This window comes from Hordeum vulgare, chromosome 1H, assembly GCF_904849725.1.
Source record: "Hordeum vulgare subsp. vulgare chromosome 1H, MorexV3_pseudomolecules_assembly, whole genome shotgun sequence".
Taxonomy (NCBI): Eukaryota; Viridiplantae; Streptophyta; class Magnoliopsida; order Poales; family Poaceae; genus Hordeum; species Hordeum vulgare.
The window spans coordinates 450,493,485-450,511,845 of record NC_058518.1 but is presented as its reverse complement, the minus strand read 5'-3'; the positions used below and the strand labels follow the sequence as shown (position 1 = coordinate 450,511,845).

General features: G+C 49.5%; 1 protein-coding gene across 1 annotated transcript; it reads right to left on the bottom strand.

Annotated features, from left to right (window-relative positions):
- Positions 1–5,517: 5,517 nt before the first annotated feature.
- Positions 5,518–16,588, bottom strand: LOC123400385 (cation/H(+) antiporter 15-like). The gene is made up of 5 exons (XM_045094651.1): positions 16,219–16,588; positions 8,308–8,588; positions 7,204–8,202; positions 6,692–7,088; positions 5,518–6,569 (listed from the first exon to the last, which is right to left on the bottom strand). Exons 1-5 carry the CDS (start codon positions 16,586–16,588, stop codon positions 5,671–5,673), a joined length of 2,946 nt encoding a protein of 981 aa, XP_044950586.1. The 3' UTR covers positions 5,518–5,670.
- Between the last annotated feature and the right edge of the window lie 1,773 nt (positions 16,589–18,361).

The following is an 18,361-nucleotide window of genomic DNA, read 5'->3' as shown; positions in this document are numbered from 1 at the left end:
GCAAAAAGTGGAAACAACAGCTTGACAACAACTGTCCGGGAGGTAAGTAAAACACAATGTATGAACTAGTACCTTTTTTATTTTGGAGGTAAGTAACTCATCTAAATTCCTTTGCATGAGTTGACTAGTAATCATCTGTTTTTGTTAAAACTGTCATGCACCAGAGTAGACAACACTTGCCACATTGTTCCATTCACTTTTGCCATATTATTATGCACTTACTTGCCTGAAAAAACTAATTTAATTGCATATTTTTTTATGTTATCGCATAAATCTTTTTGTCGATGCTTACAAATACTTGTCACGTAAATTTAATGTGTTTGTCATTTTAATTGTAACCTAATTATCGTGTTTTGTCTCCGTAAAGCATTGTCATGTGATGCACGTGTGTTTACACTCAGCTACCAAGTAGTACTTGCTTGCCAACTGAAAAATATTTATCAGATTACATGGCTCGTGTACGCCATGCTACAACCATCCAAAATAGGTTCAATCCCCTCGTAGAACATATTGCGTTCAGAATTACATATATAAACAACATCCAGAATATTTATATATATAAATAGAATGAAAATTACACAATGCATCAAGAAAAACACGTCTTCTTCAGTTTGGAGGGGGGGCGGGGTTTTCCCTCGTTAAGCATGTCCTCGCATCATGCGTGACTGATCCACATAGCCGACAAGTCCTCTTCTCTTTCTTCCCAATGTTCAATGGGTGCTGGAACGACTTCTTCCTCTTGCGGCTTTTTTTGTTTGACTTCTCTGGGTCACGAATGATAGGCTCAGGAGAAACTACATGCGAAGAATGGTGCTGGTTGTTCGAGCCACCAACTGGGGTAGAAATAACAGTTGTAGCAGGAGGCATTGGCCAAGCGGATGCACTCTCACTCATAAAAGTCATGGATGCATTTTGGCATTGATTTTGGGTTTTGAACGCAGCTGCACGAGAAGAATGGCCTTTGTTGTTGGAGCGAGGAGCAGCTTGGGCAGTATAGACTCCTGGAGTAGCAGATCTTGACATAGGTTGCGTAGCTGGCGCACATGCTGCAGCCGGCAAAGCACTTCGGGCAGAATATGCACCTAGAGGAGCAGATCTCGACACAGGTTGCGTAGTTGCAGGTGTTGCTGTAGCACCGTAGCCTAGAATGTTTGGCTCGGCAGGAGCTACATAGGTTGAATGCCCTTGTCTTGTGGAGGCACCAAGTTGGGTAGAGTATACACCCGGAGCAGCAGGATTTGGCATAACTGGTGCACTCATAGCAGCCAGCAAAGCACTTTGGCCCTCAATTTGGGGGTCGAATGCAGCTGCATTAGAAGAACGACCTTGGTTGTTGGAGGAAGCAGCAGCTGGGGAAGTATAGACTGATGGAGTAGCAGTGTTTGACATAGTGTGTGTACTCGCAGCTGTAGCACCGTGCCCCATAATGCTTGGCTCGAAGGGCACTCCACAGGAAGAACGGCCTTGGTTGTTGAAGCCATGAATTGGGGCAGAATGAGCAGGTTGAGCAGCATACTTTAACATAGATGGTGCACTCGCAGCAGTTGCTGAAGAAGCTGCAGCAAAATCAGCCCTTGATCCTCTTTTTTTCTGTTCTTTCGCAAGCGCAGCAAGTTCCCTCTTCATCTCCTTCAAGTGTGTACCTATTATCTTCCGACCATCAGCTGTTCGGCACCCAACTTTAGCAAGCGAGGCAAACTCATTCTTCACGAGGGTTGTTTTCATCAGAATCACCGATTCCTCAGGCATCTCATGCACCTTGCCAGGGACTTGTGATGACATATCAACGAGCATTTCATCCGCAAGCCAGGTCCATCTTTTGAGTATGTATGCCGCTGGCAACGTGGTAACACCAAGCTGGACCATGATCTGCAAAAATGTACAAGGTAGTAAATACATAAGTCATTTTTGAAGAATCTAGCAAATCCCACAAAACAGCCTACAAAATCTGACAAGTAGGAAAACAAGTGGGGGAACATGACAATTATGGAAAACAAAACGCAGCAAGCAGGATGTGTTTTTACCCTTAGTATATGGCAACAGACGATCCCATCACGCTCATACTTGCAGCATTCACACATATAAAACCCTTCTTCAACATTTGCATGAACCTTAAAGGACTTGTTGCCATATCCCGGGACAAACTTAGCAATGCATTCAACCATGTATTCTTGGGCACCCATTTGCTTACAGCTGTAAGACAACAACGATTGCATCTCCACCTGGAACCTAAGAAAAATATTGCGTGTATAGATACTTGACATTTGGAGCTCAATTGGGTTGTAACTCCACTTCCTAGCTGTTGTGATTGTTGTGTCTGCATCCTGCTTGCTCTCAGCACACATTATCTTCTCTTGTATGGCAGCATATTGGCGAATAAAGTCCATTATTGAGTTTTGTGGGTTGACATACTTTTTGAGCACAGCATTGAAGCCTTCACTCCTTTGTGTGGTTTGGAGAAAGGGGTAGAACTTGTGCATAAAGTAGGCAGGCACCCAACACCTTCGTTTCTCATACAAATAAACAAAGTCTGGGTGTTCTGCAACCCCATGTTGTCGAACCATTGCAATCCACCTTGCTTCAAACTCCTCAGGAGCGTAGCTGTCGTTGACACAATCATTGAACTCAGCTTGCAACTCTGGCTTTTTCGCTAGGAACGCACCAAGCTTCTCAGTTGCATTTTGCATTATGTGCCAACGACAGTTTCGGTGCGTTGTATTGGGAAAAACATCCTGAATAGCAGACCTCATGGCAAAATCTTGATCAGTTATGATATTGGTTGGAGCCAAACCACCCATTGCCTCTAGGAATGTCTCAAATAGCCAAACGAAGCTTGTCGATAGCTCGTTCATAACAAAACCACACCCAAATTGAATTGACTGTCCATGGTTGTTTATACCAATAAACGGGGCACAAGGCATCTTGTATATATTGGTCAAGTATGTTGTGTCAAAAGAGACACAATCACTGAAAAACTTGTAAGCCCTTCTCGCTGAATCATCAATCCAGTAAATGCATTGGACCTTATCTTCATCATCAAGCTTGTACTTGTAAAAAAAGTCTTTATCAAGTTGTTGACAGCTTTTGAAGTACTCAATCGTGTCCTGCATATCAGTGTATTTGTGCTCAGCCCGGAACTTTGCCAGCAAATTTGCCAAGTCTTTGTCAGTGTAACCAATGGCTTCACGTTGGCCATGCAACTCTGTCAACAACTGCATTTGTCTAGAAGGTTCTAGATTGCACGAATGAAGCAACTTCACAAACTGTTGTTCTTCTTCAGGGATATGTCTATGTGATCGTAGGTATCCTGTCAGCGACCATTTCTTTATGAGAGGGTGGTTATGGTTGTCATTTATTTCTGTTACAACCCAGGCATTATCTCTCCGCTTCACAAACATACGGGCTGGGCAGTTTGTTCTTTCAGTTGTATTCCTCCTCCTCTCAGGGGCAATAGGTTGCGGGTTTTGGGTGTCTACTTTCCTCTTGATCTTCAACCCAGCTCTATGGTAGACAAGTGATGCTCTTATCAGTTCACCACTAGCCTCTGACCTTTTTCGGAAACAATACCTTACTCCAAAACCTTTCTGCCTCGCATACATTTTGTAGTGTTTCTCAGCATCCTCAAGAGTGTCAAATCTCATCATGGCTGTGGGTTGCTGTGGCGTGGACATCACCTCCGGCATTCCTTCATCCTCATTTGCATTGTCATCGTTTGGGGTGTGATTAGACGATGCATCCAGCGTTTGGTCGGTGTTTGCCGGCAACACAGTGCGTGATGTACCGACAGTCTCACGATCTGCATAACATACAAAACCAATTTTAGTTACATTTTTTTAGGAAATCACAGTTTGTGCATATATTTTTTCTCGAAAACTGGTAATCAGTAACCTGACAACTAGTTTTAGTAACCTGACAACTAAGTAATACTTAATCTAAAAACTAAGCTTTTTTTAAAACGGTAACCAAGTACTTAGAACATGGCAAGTAAGCACGGTTAATCTTGGTGAGGAGGCACAGTTAATATGACAACTAGCGCGTAACCCAGGCAAGTAAGGAGTTGTAATCTGGTAACAAAAAGTTTTTCCCCTGTAATATGATGAGTAGCTACTTGTAATTTGGCAAGTAGACAATTTATAAAGGGACAAGAGGTCAACTTATACATGTAGCTAGAGCTAGGCCATGGTGTGAATTTTTTTTGGGCTAAGCTATGTGTGAATTTTTGGCAATCAGGTAACCTGACAACTACCTTTAGCAAACGTGACAATTAAGCAAGACTAAATCTGGAAACTATGTTGCCTAAAATGATAACTAAGTACTTAGAAAACCTGGTGAGTAAGCACAGTTAATCTGATGAGTAGGCACAGTTAATATGGCAACTAGCGCGTAACCCAGCAACTAATTACAATTGGACAACCAAGTAATAACAGCATGCATTTGCATCAGGCAAGTAAGCAGTTTTATACAGGACAAGAGGTCAAGTCATCCATGTAGCTAGAGCTAGGCCATGTGTGTATATTGGCCAGGCTACTATTATGGTAGGAATTATGGTAGGAATTATGTAGGAATTATAGCAGCAAAGACACTACAAAAACACAACTAATTTGGAAACTACACGGAGGGAGGGGACAAACCTGTGTCATGAGCAGCCACAAAGTGAGAATCCATCTATATATGAGTGATGCCCCCTTGTTTGTTTTCTTTTTTGTGAAGATCTTGCTCTCCCTGGATGTTTTGTGTCACATGGAGACATTTTTATCAGTGTGTTTTTTCCGACTTTTTTGTTTCTGTAATAGGGGATTTGAGATCAGAAGCTGAAGATCCAGAGGAAGAAAGAGAGGTGGATATCTGAAGGGGCCAAGAAAAAGAGAGAGGGGTTGCCTTTTTGAGTTGGAGAAAACAAGAGATCTGAGGGAAAACAACAGATCTGAGGGTGCTGTTTTTTAGTCCTTTTCTGTAAGTAGATTCATATTTGTGGGAAACTTCAGAATTTAGATGGAGCAGTTGCATACCTGTAATTTTTTACTGCCTTGGATCACTTGGACAACTCCAGAAATTGTCTCTTTTCTTGATGCTTTTCTGTTGGTATTTGTTTCTTGCTGGTATGTTCATGCCAGTGGGCTTTTGTGGAGGGAGGAAGAAGACGGGGGGGGGGGGGGGGAAGAGATCACGGTGGGGGGTGGGGGTAGGAGATATGAGATGGGGTTGGGATTGATGGTGGGAGAGGTAGATTTTTATGGTGCTGGTGGGGGCTTTAGACAGAAAAAGAGGAAAAGGGTGGGGCTGCGGGCACCTGCCCGTGCGGTGTGTTTGGATGCCAGGCTGGCAACCTGGCCGCCGCACGGGAAGGCCTGTGTGCGGCGCCGCTCGGTAGTGCGGTCCAAGAAAGAATAGCGCCAATCTCAACACAGAGATCTGACGGATAAAAGACCGAATGAATGCCAATTGTTTTCATGGGGCTCGGGCTGAAAACTAGCAAATCTGAAAACTTTTGGCTAGATAAAAGGTGAATTTACACTAGGGTTCAACTACAACTTTCTCATTATACAAAAACCAAAGGGCACAACCGTACAAGGACTACATAGCAGAAGAGAGAAGAGTTACTCAGCTAGAATTGTACACACAAGACTACCGGTTAATCAACCAAGATCCAATTAATCAAGAGCCATGGTGTCAGAAGCCACCGCGGCCCACCAATTGGTATCCCCCGACCCCTATCGCCGGCCGCTGGTTGGCATTGGTCACGTACTGCCGCACGGGGTCTTCTGCTACGGGCACCGCGGGCGCCCCCGCCGCCGTGAGCTGGTACTGCTGCATCACCAGCACGGACACCATCTTGGAGAACTCGGACGACACCAGCAGGTCCCCGATGGGCCCCAGCTCCGGCGACTCCATCCAGTCGGACAGCGCGGACGTGAGCGGCGAGCTCTCCTCGCCGGGATGCCTGCCGACGATGTACAGCTCGTGCGCGTTTCCCAGGTTCCGGATGGCCGCCATGGTCTCCTCGCTGTTGGCCACCACCTGCTCCACGTACATGATGGCCTCGTTGCCCATGTTGCGCGACCGGAACTCGTTGAGGTACTCCTCGTCCATCTGCCGCTCGGTCTTTGGGACGTCGGGCACGATGGTGATGGCGCGCGAGCCGGACGGCACGGAGGACGGCGGCATGACCGGCGGCGGCGGCGCCGTGTATCCTGGCGGGATGAAGCGGACGATGGCGAGGCAGACGCCAGGGTTGTCGACCATCCGCCACGCGTAGGCGAGCCCCTCGCGGTCGTCCGGCCCGCCGAAGAAGAGGAGCGCCATGTGGTGCACGTTGGCCAAGCGCGCCGCCGGGGCGCTGAGGCCGCGGTCGACGAGGATGCCGACGGAGCAGGGCGCCGAGGCGAGCATGCTCTCGTTGAAGCCCTTGAGGGCGGGGTTGATGGGCTCCATGCCGCCGTCCACCGTCTGCTGCTTGTGGAACGGGAGCACGATGAGGGAGACGTGCTTGTCCTCCGCCAGTACCGACACGTCCTCGTGCATCGTCTGGTACGGCGACACCGCCGTCAGCGCCTGGACCGACACGCCGCCTGGTCATGCATGCATCAACAGTGCATTCATTCATTCACGTCCCATGCATGCATGCATCACACAACGGAACGGAAGACATGATGCATGAGTGGGTGCACTAGCACTAGTATACTATACTCACCGACGCTCTCCTCGTAGTTCTCGAAGGCGTTGAAGATGTGCTCGCTGGCGCCGGTGCTGGCGCTGCGGTTCTGGTTGGCGGCGGTGTGGTGGGCGGCGAGCATGTTGGATGCGCGCCCGGTGAGCTCGACTAGGTGCAGCGCGTAGATGAATATCGGGGAGCGCTTGCTCGGGTTGGACAGCTCGAGGAGGGAGATGATGGACGGCACGTTGCGGGTGGTGTGCACGCACGCCAGCATGCGCAGCTCCGCGTCGTGCTTCGACCGCTGCAGGTTGCGCCGCTTGTACCCGACCAGCCGCCGCGCCGGACGGTACACCGTCGTCACCACCGGCGTCACCAGCGCCGTCATCGCCACCGACACCAGCACCATCACCGCGAACGACTCATCGTCCAGCACCTGCAACCACAACACCGATCGACGTCACGTTCGGTCGCTAGCTGCAAAGTTGCCCGCGTGCTCCTGCCGTCTGTATGATAGGCCGCGTGCGCGGGCGGGCGCGAGAGGTGATCACCTGCTTGTCCCTTCCGATGTTGAGGACGATCATCTCGACGAGCCCCCTGGTGTTCATGAGGAAGCCGAGGGCGACGCCGTCACGGAAGGTCATTGTGTAGGAGATAGCGATGAGGATGGTGCCCATGATCTTGGCGAAGCTGGCCATGACGAACACCAGCACCAGGAGCCCCGCGGTGACCGGGTCGCGCACCCGGGTGACGTTGGTGCGGAGGCCACTGATGGCGAAGAATAGCGGGAGCAGCAGCCCCGTCACGAAGTCCTCCATCTTCTCGATTAGCACCACGCCCAGCTCCCCGCTCGGTATAACCAGGCCGTACACGAACGCGCCGAACACGGAGTGGATGCCGATGGCGTCGGTGCACACGCCGGAGATGAGGACGCCGGTGAGTATGAGCGTGATTTGCGCGTCGCTGATGGTCTCGCCCTCGGGGATGCGGCGGACGATCCACCACATGAGCGGGCGCACGAGGTAGAAGCACGCCAGCACGAACCCCACACCGGAGAGGAGCACGTAGAGGGAGGAGAAGGGGGTGCTGTTCACCTCGGAGATGGCGATGGCGAGCGCGAGCAGGATCCAGGCGCACATGTCATTCACGATGGCCGCGGACATGGCGATCTTGCCGAGCTCCGAGTTGAGCAGCTTGATCTCGGCGAGAATGCGGGCGAGCACCGGGAAGGCGGTGACGGAGAGCGCGACCCCGAGGAAGAGCAAGAAGGAGGCCTGGTGCACGTTCTTGGACACCTGGTGCCGGAAGATGAAGGAGGTGGCGGTGCCGATGCAGAAGGGCAGCGCCATGCCGGCCACGGCGATGATGACCGCCTTCTTCCCGGAGCGCTTGATGACGTTAACGTCCATCTCGAGGCCGACCAGGAAGAGGAAGTAGAGGAGGCCCAGGTGCGCCACCGTCTCCAGCGTGAGTAGGCTCCGCCCCGGGAACACCGTGCCCGCCCACGTCCCGACCTGCCCCATCAGCGACGGCCCCAGGATCACCCCGGCCTGCAACACATACGATAAGATACGTGTGTTGACTGTTGAGCAAGCAAGCAAGCAAGCAAGCAGAATCCTCTCGATTAATGGAGGAGAGACACACACGACACGTACGAGGATCTCAGCGATGACGCGGGGCTGGCGGAAGGGCTTGAGGAGGAGGACGAGGAGACGGGTGGTGGCGACGATGACGGACGTCTGGAGGATGAAGATGGGGAGGGAGAACTCCAGCGGGTTGACGCCCTCCCAGATGCCGTACGTGGTGACCTTCATGGGCGAGTAGCACACCACCGCCGCCGCCGCCGCCGCGCCGGAGCTGGACATCTCGTGCGTGAGCGCGGCGCTCTGCTCCCTTCGGCCTTCGCTCGCTCTCGCGCGCGCGGGCCGCGGGTCCGCTGGATTTCGCGACAGGGCGGGAGTGTGGTTGGTTTACGAACGGTGGAAACGGTCAAAGTGAAGAGAGAGCATGGGCGGGCGCGCGGCGGTGAGAGTGTGAGAGCTGCTAATTCCGGCCGGGGAATTTGCGGTTCTCCACGACGTAATTGTGACCTGTCGTTCACACTGTGCTTAATTAGCTCCCTTTGTTCGTGAGTATACTCGAACATGCAAGACAGAAGGAGACTGGTTTTGCTATCGTGCCCGAGGCCTGTGCATGAATTAGCCCATTGATTGATTGTTTTTGGGGAGGCTGGTATGAAGCTTTTGGTCGTAAAGACCACGAAGGTGTTTGATAGTCTGCATAATCCCTAAACGTGTTCACCAAATGTAAGAAAAAGGAGTTTGGTACCGTACACAGGTTTTCCCTCCCTCTCGAATATGCACGAGAGTGCATATTATATATTAAAGAAGAAAGACAAATAAAGTTTCCATCCAAATTTACAGCTATGTCAATACGACGCTACTCCTTGCTACACACCCACCTCTCTACTCTACTAAAGAAAGTGCCCATGCTTCCTTTTAAGATGCCTTCCTACGACCACACCTGTTGGGTTGTACCGTAGGTGCATCACATGCGAATTAAAATTTTCCTACGCGCAGAACATACAAGAACATGCTACGGAGATGGATCACACATCGTTATCACTAGACACGTAGTGCCGTGCAACGGAAGTAGAGTTAGGGCAGCACGTCTGCGTGGTCCGTCTCCTCCTCGCCCGATTTCCCTCGAACAGCCGGTCACTGGGTCGTCTTCCTCGAACAGCCGATAGCCGGATTCCACGTATAGGTTCGCCGGAGCGGTGCAGGTGCACCGCCTCTAACGGTATCCGCGCGTGCAGGATGAACACCGTGCGACGGACTGCTAGGTCCGGATCACACAGTTGGCGGCGGCGAGTGGAGGTGGCTAGGTGCAACACATGCACAACCCTAATGACGGCGCCGAAGTGATCAACCGAATAAATGTGCCGCACCTCCACTATATATAGGTGTCCAGCGCGGGCTCAACTCTTGGGCCTCGCACGGACCCTAAAGCCCACGTGTTCCTTCCCTTAAGCGCGCAACCCTTTAGGTTCTCGTTCACATGGGCGCGAGTCAGACCACGTCCGACTCGGCTAGTCGGTAGCGGCCTCTAGCAAGGCGTGCCGAATCCAAGTGTCCGATGAAGCTGGTTAGGCGGACCTGTACTTCATACTTCTGTTCCCTTTGCCATGCGATACACATTGTCATGCTCAAGGCGTATGGACATCCTTGTTGTCGCAAGACCTCTTTCTCGTTCCGGTGAATTTAACAAACATTCGGATTATCTCGTAATCCTCATCTCATGACCATGCTTATCCAGGTCAGATCACCCAAGGGGCCCAGAGTATATCTCTCCTGGTCGGAGGGGCCAATCCCATCTTCTTCGACCACGTCTCGCAACATGGGTCTGGACAAGCCCGAAACCTACCTTTGTCACTACCCAGTCACGAAGTTGCGTTTGGTCGGCCCAAAGAAAGTCTGTCACCATCCCGAGTACATGCGACAACTTAGGTCTTAGGACATAGAATGTATGTTGTACTAGACACTCACAGATGACCTATCGTTGTGTCTCATAGTTGGATCTGTCCAACTCAAACCTTATCTCGACTCGGATCCGACTACGTCGAATCCGACCAGATCTTTCTGAGTCCATATTATCCGGCTAGCATCCAATGCTACATGGTTAGTGAGACCGGACCATCCACCGTATCACATACTAGTCTAGGTCGTTGCGCGTCCATACAACTCTTTCGACTAGGGACCATTTAGGACAGTCATCATACAATGTATAGTCTCACAAACAAGTCACGTACTTTTTAATACACATCATTGATAATGTCCAAGGACTATCTTTATTCATAAACACATAGGAAATATCATCATACACGATTGCCTCTAGGGCATATCTCCAACAACACCATACCTTCCGACACAACTCTCCGAATTAGTGACACGATTGAAGGGGACGCTCCATAAAAAACGATGGCATTCCAATGCTTCCGGAGCTCCCAGGTTATAAGCGCAAAAATCATGTGAAGTTGTTTTGGGCCCATGCCATTGGTCACTTGCTTCTCATACAACCACGACGCGAGGGAGTTCTGGGGAGTTGGGGCCCACGCCGGTCTGTCCATAGCCTCACAGATTGCCGTCCATGCCATCCTAGCAAACACACATGTGAGAAGTACATGATTGATTGTTTCCTCCTCCCGATCGCAAAATGGGCATGCTTCCTGATGAGGCAGTCCACGTCGTGCCAGCCGATCCGAGGTCCAACATCTATCCCTCAAGGCCAACCAAGTGAAGAATCTCCACTGCGATGGGACCTGCGATTTCCATGTCAGCTCTGCCGTGGGTATAACTTGTCTTCCCCACAACTTGGCAGCATACACCAATTTCATAGAGAATTGTCCGCTAGCTTCCCAGGACCAAGCGATCATTTACGGCCTATTATCTGTCGGCTCCCATACGGCTACCCGCTGCCACAATGAGAGAAACTCCTGAAGAGCACCCGTACCAAGGTTGGGGCCAATGTCCAATTCCGAAGACCCATCTTCCACAGCCGAACGAACCGTCCATGTGGACCTCGCTCTTTGTGGGATCAAGTCACACACAGCGGGTGCGAGCTCCTGAACCCTCGTACCGTCCAACCATCGGTCCTCCCAGAACAAAGTTGTGATGCCATCGTGTGCATTACACCTTGCTATCGCCTTGAAAAGAAGCATAGATTCAGGTGGTACCTTTATTTTGAATTCGCTCCCACGCCTGTTAGTATCCACTCGCTTGAGGCATGGCCATCGGGCTTGCATGGCCACATTCATCCATCGTAGGTCAGGCAGACCCAAATCCCTTGCCCACTTCGGAGCACACATTCCGTCCCATGCAACATCATGATACGTCCATTTTGCATCATGTTTTCATGTTGATATTTATCGCTTCTTGGGCTGTTATTTCACTTCACGGTACAATTCTTATGCCTTTTCTCTCTTATTTTGCAAGATTTACATGAAGAGGAAGAATGCCGGCAACTGGAATTCTGGCCTGAAAGTGGAGAAAGTTGAGATACCTATTCTGCACAACTCCAAACGCCGTAAAAATCAACGAGGATTTTTTCCCAAATTTATAAAAAATACTGGGCCGAAGAAGCGCCAGAGGGGCGCCAGGGGATGGCCACAAGCCTGCACGGCGCGGCCACCCCCCAAACCGCGCCATGAGGGCTTGTGGGCACCCTGCTTGCCCACTTGCCCCCCTGTTTTTCTATATGAAGGGTTTCGTCCAGTAAAAAATCAAGGAGGAGCTTTTTCGTGGTTTCGCCGCCGCCATGAGGCGGAACATGAGCAGAACCAATCTAGAGCTCCGGTAGGACGATCCTGCCGGGGAAACTTCCCTCCCGGAGGGGGAAATTGTCGCCATCGTCATCACCAACTGTCCTCTCATCGGAGGGGACTCGTCATCATCAACATCTTCATCAGCACCATCTCATCTCCAAACCCTAGTTCATCACTTGTAACCAATCTCCGTCTCGCGACTCCGATTGGTACTTGTAAGGTTGCTAGTAGTGTTGATTACTCTTTGTAGTTGATGCTAGTTGGATTACTTGGTGGAAGAGTTTATGTTCAGATCCTTGATGCTACTCATTACCTCTCTCGTCAGGAATATGATTATGCTTTATGAGTAGTTACTTTTGTTCCTGAGGACATGGGATAAGTCATGCTAATAATAGTCATGTGAATTTGGTATTCGTTCGGTATTTTGATATGTTGTATGTTTTTTTTCCTCTAGTGGTGTGATATGAACGTCGACTACATAACACTTCACCATTATTTGGGCCTAGAGGAAGGCATTGGGAAGTAGTAAGTAGATGCTGGGTTGATAGAGTGACAGAATCTTAAACCCTAGTTTATGCGTTGCTTCGTAAGGGGCTGATTTGGATCCACTAGTTTAATGCCATGGTTAGACTTTGTCTTAATTCTTCTTTCGTAGTTGCGGATGTGTCACGCCCAAGATGCGACCCTATCCTCAATTTGGCACGAAGGCCTCGCCAGGGATAGAAGCGCATCTCGTCGTGTCGCAAGAATGGATATCGTTACAAGTACATGTACTGAAAAGAAGAGGTATATAATAGAATTGGCTTACACTCGCCACAAGCTACATCAGAGTCACATCAGTACATTACATTATCATCAAGAGTAAGAGCAGGGTCCGACTACGGACGAAAACAAACGACAAAAGAAGAACGGCGTCCATCCTTGCTATCCCAGGCTGCGTGCCTGGAACCCATCCTAGATCGATGAAGAAGAAGAAGAAGGAGCAACTCCAAATGAACAATCAACGCGCTCGCGTCAAGTAACCTTTACCTGTACCTGCAACTGGTCTTTTAGTAAACTGTGAGCCACGAGGGACTCAGCAATCTCATTTCCAAAGGTATCAAGACTAGCAAAGCTTAATGGGTGAGGCATGGTTAAGTGGTGAGGTTGCAGCAGCGACTAAGCATATATTTGGTGGCTAAACTTACGAGTACAAGAAATAAGAGGGGGAAGATCTACGCATAACCGACGTGAACTACTAATGATCAAATGAATGATCCTGAACACCTACCTATGTGAGACATAACCCCACCGTGTCCTCGATCGGAGAAGGAATTCACGAAAGAGACAGTCACCGTTACGCACACAGTTGGCATATTTTAATTAAGTTAACTTCAAGTTATCTAGAACCAGTGTTAAACAAAGTTTCCACGTTGCCACATAACCGCGCGCACGGCTTTCCGAAAAGATTTAACCCTGCAGGGGTGCTCCAACTAGTCCATCACAAATTACCACAAGCTGCATAGAAATCCTCAATCACGAAGCTCGCGATCTCCTCGGATTCCCTAGTGGAAAACCTCAACTCTGAGATTACCCAAAGCATCACCGGAATCCCGATGCACAAGATATCTCTTCAAAGGTAAAACTAATCCAGCAAGGCCACCCGACGTGTCGACGAACCCGATAGGAGTCGCGTACCTCGTTCTCAGGACACGGCGGATGAGCTAGACGTCGTGATCGCTAAACCTCCGGGTGACCAGAGGGGCGCCGGACATCGCTCAGGTGGGGCCAACACTCATGAGGAGCACTGGCCCGGGGGTTGATTAAATTATCCTCGGGGTCCGGAAAGTCCCTATGCAATTTTATTAGGTGTTTAGGCAAATGTAGTACCAAAGTTGGGCCTTGTCAGACCAGCTTTAATCTAAAACGAATTATCAAGGGGGTCCCCATAACAACCCCGATCGTGTTAGGAGCGCTCAATTATGGAACATAACACCGGTAGCCGGAAAACTAAGGGGGCAAAGGCGGAACAAAACACCAGGCTAGAAAGGCTGAGCCTTCCACCTTTTACCAAGTATATAGGTGCATTAAATTAAATAGCATTTAAATATGGTGATATGACAAGGAACCCATGCTTTCACATGGAAGCAACTGCACCTGCAACTAGCAACGCTAATACAAGGTTAAGCAAGCGGTAACATAGCCAATCAGTGGTTTGCTAGGTTGAACAGGTTGAAGGTTTCATGGCAATGTTGCGAGGCTGATATTTAACATGTGGTAGGCAACGAGACATAAATGGTAGAAACGGTAAAACAAGCATGGCAATGATAGTAATGGTATCTGGGGAAATGGTCATGTTGCCTGAGATCTCGCTTGGAGGAAGAATGCCTCCGTGAAGCAAACGAACCGAAGTAGTCGAACGGGTCCTCACAATCCGACACGATGCGGAACTCTATCGAGACGAAGCAAACCGGTAACACAAATCAACACACGGAATTCGCCACACGATGCACAACACATATGATGCATGAGCAGCTGAATACATGCAAGTCACGGCATGACAATTCACACAAACAGACACTACACATGAAGTGAAGTTCAATATGCAATGAGTTGCATATTGACGAAATTCCATGTTGATTATTTAGTTCTATCCCGTTCAGATACACGGCAATATTAAATGTGGTTAAACATGGCAAGAGGTGAAGCGTAATTAAACTACCTATCTAGGCATTTTAAATGAGGTCGGAAATGACATATAGCATCTCCGAAACGACCTCACATGTTAATTTTACAATTCTGTCCAGATCTGAACTAACTCATTTAATTAGTTGTTAAACAGCAAAACAAATAGGTTCACCTGATTCTACGCGTTGTTTCAAGCAATCTACACATAAAGAACATCTCCAACGGAGCAACGGTTCAAAAGATACAAGCACCGCAAGATATGATGGCATGAATGCAATATGTGTGCAACGACGGTCACGAGCACTTCAAAACATACAACCAGCAAGGGAAAATGAAACTACACGAGATTCTAAGCAAGTTTCATGTAGGACACGATCAAATCGGATCTACGGTTCAACAACTACGAGCAAAACAAGAAATCACTACAATCTGCCAAAATCAGCCACATAGCATCTTCTACGCCCCAAAACTATGAGCTACTCAACTCAAATAAACTCAAGCAAGGCATGACACGAAAGAGGGCAAGAAGCACTACAAACAACTAACAACAACTAGCATGGCATCATGGATCACTAGGGAAAGAAGACTCAAAATGGCATCTCACACACTATTTCAGACTTAGTGAAAATTAAACCTCATGAAAGTGCAGTTTTCGATCTGAAGCCATATTGACAGCAGCAAAACCATAAGCTGCAGCTCTTCAAATGGCATGAAAATTCACAGCATGCTGGAGAAACACAAGGGGTACAACTAACTCCATTGGACCAACCTCAAAAGAGCTACAGATCACAAGATAGAAGCAAAACCAAACAGCAACAAAATGTAACAGATTCCAAACTTAGAAATATTTCAGCTCATCCAAATCAGCACTATTTCTAGCAACTTGAGGGCAATCAAACCACCCCTAAACATGCATTTCTATTGCAACCAAAATTACCAGGGGCTAGTCTAAACACCAAAGAACAACTCTCTAGTTGACAACTTAATCAAACGAAGCACGGAATAAATCCTACGAAATAAACAAGAGGGCAACATAGCGAATTAATGCGCTAACTAACTTCCAAAAAAGCTAAAACTGAAACATATAGAATATGTGGGGTTGCAACACAAAATAATGCCACACATAAATGCGAGAAAATAACCTATACGCGGGAAAATAAATTAGCGGCAATTCCCTACACGCAAAAATACAAATGACCGCTCTAAAATGCATGGAAAAATGGTTCGTAAAACATTGGCATTTCTAATACGACATTCGAGCAATTCGAACACGCGCGGAAAATTAAATACGCGACTAAACCTATTGGGACAGCACGTAAATATATGCACTCGGCACGCTAAACGATGTCAAACAAACACTCAAGTTGCACCAACGTATTCTACGCGCAATACTACGCGAAAAACATATGCTACATGTCGCGATCCGATATACGGTTTAAAACCTACGTACGTTTGAATATCTAAATAATTCCTGAAAATATATATTCGCAGAAAAACCTAAAACTAAATGGGCCTAATAGGGCGGCGCAGGTAAGCTATACGCCGCTCGGGCGGAACATAGGAGGCCGGGGCTTACGTCGGCTCTGGGCCAGCTCGGTGGAGGGGAGGAGCTGGTGGGCTGCGGGGCTGGCGAGCCGGGCGAAGCCGACCTGGTGGGAAGCGCTGCTGGACCGCGAAGCCGCTGGGCCGTGGGGCGCTCGAGGCCCAGGCGGCCGCCGGTCTCGGGCAGACACGCGGGGGTCTCGTCCTCCCGACCGGTCGCACGGAGGCGAGCCGCACCGGCGGCGGATGCTCGCTGGCGGGACTCGGAGGGGTCCGGCGACCTCGGAGGGGCCTGGATCTGCACGAGGCTGGGGGAGGGGCGACGGAATCCGGCGTGGTGGCACTGCAGTCGGCCGGGAAAACCGAGGTGGCGGCGGGATCCGGCGGGGAGAGGTGGTGGCCATGGTGCGAAGCTGCTGGCCGGTGGCGGGGAAGGCAGCAGGCAGGGTCCGGTGAGGCCACTCCAGTGGCGACGGGGGGCTCCCCACGGTGGCCGGCGAAGAGCTGGGTAGGCGGCGGCCGGCGAGCGGCACGAGGACGGCAGGGGCTCGGGGGTGCCTTGGAGCTCGACTAGGGTTAGCTGCGGGCCCCGATGGGCTTCGGCGGGCCTGACCCGGGCTCGGGCAGGCCCGGCGGCTGGAGGTGGGAGATAGGGGAGAGAGAATGGGGGGAATTAGGGTTTGGTGCGGATTTCGAGGCACGGGAGAGGGGGCTGTCTAAATAATGGCATGGGGGTCTATATATAGACAAACGGGGGGCTAGGTTAGTCGGAATTTCGTTCCGGATCCAACCGTGCGGTCGGATTCGGACGATTCCGAATGCGGGAACAGGTAAGTGGCCGTGTAGGGTGGTTTACCGGAGACGAGAGGGAGAATGGGCGGCGCGGCAACAAATTTAAAACACCGACAAACGTCCGATGGTAGACCGAATACGGTGCCGCTACAGTCGACCGTTCGGGTACCAGACGAACCCCGATCGCGACGAAATTCGACTAGCGGCCTAGCTATATTAAAATAAGAGCGCACGTCAAATCTCAACCCGATCAGATAAAGTTTTACGCACACTTTTAAAACAGAGTTTCGACGATGCCGTGGGCGCGTGCGAGTGTGGTCGGGCTCAGAACGGACAACGACGAGAACCGGCAACTACTAACGGATGCAAGTTTTGAAAACAGGCGGCAACGGAGATGCCGATGCAATGCAAATGATGCGCATGATGCGACAAATGAAAATACCCACACGACGAAAATGGAAAGAAAGGGGAATCTTCTGGAACGTCGGCATCGGGCTGTCACAGGATGCTTGTGAGAGGGGTTAATCATAAGTGGGATGCTTGTCCAAGTAAGATCAGTACCCAAGCGCCGGTCCACCCACATATCAAACTATCAAAGTGACGAACGCGAATCATATGAACATGATGAACACTAGCATGACAGAAATTCCCGTGTGTCCTCGGGAGCGTTTTCCTCCTATAAGACTTTGTCCAGGCTTGTCCCTTGCTACAAAAGGGATTGGGTCACTTTGCTGCACCGTTGCTACTTTTGTTACTTGTTGCTTGCTATGAATCATCTCACCACACAATCACTTGTTACCGACAATTTCAGTGCCTGCAGATTTTACCTTGCTGAAAACCACTTGTCAGATCCTTCTGCTCCTCGTTGGGTTCGACACTCTTACTTATTAAAAGGACTACGATTGATCCCTTATACTTGTGGGTCATCAAGACTCTTTTCTGGCACCGTTGCCGGGGAGTGAAGTGCCTTTGGTAAGTGGAACTTGGTAAGGAAACATTCATATAGTGTGCTGAAATTTATTGTCACTTGTCACTATGGATACTAATCCTTTGAGGGGCTTGTTCGGGGTATCTTCACCTCGAACAGAAGCACAGAGAGTTGCTCCTCAACCTGTTGCACCTACTGAAAATATTTTCTTTGAATTTCCTTCGGGTATGCTTGAGAAACTGCTGGCTAATCCTTTTACAGGAGATGGAACATCACATCCAAACTTGCATCTGATCTATGTAGATGAAGTTTGTGGTTTATTTAAGCTTGCAGGTGTGCCCGAGGATGAGGTCAAGAAGAAGGTCTTTCCTTTATCTTTGAAGGATAAGGCGTTGACATGGTATAGGCTATGTGATGATACTGGATCATGGGACTACAATCGGTCGAAATTGGAATT

Excerpts from the sequence above, each read along its gene's own strand:
- LOC123400385 (XM_045094651.1), bottom strand. The coding sequence starts at position 16,588 with ATGGCCACCACCTCTCCCCGCCGGATCCCGCCGCCACCTCGGTTTTCC. Across the intron at positions 8,589-16,218 it reads CGAGCTGGCCCAGAGCCGAC|CGGACCCGCGGCCCGCGCGC; the intron begins GTAAGCCCCGGC and ends CGCGAAATCCAG. Across the intron at positions 8,203-8,307 it reads GCGTCATCGCTGAGATCCTC|GCCGGGGTGATCCTGGGGCC; the intron begins GTACGTGTCGTG and ends TATGTGTTGCAG.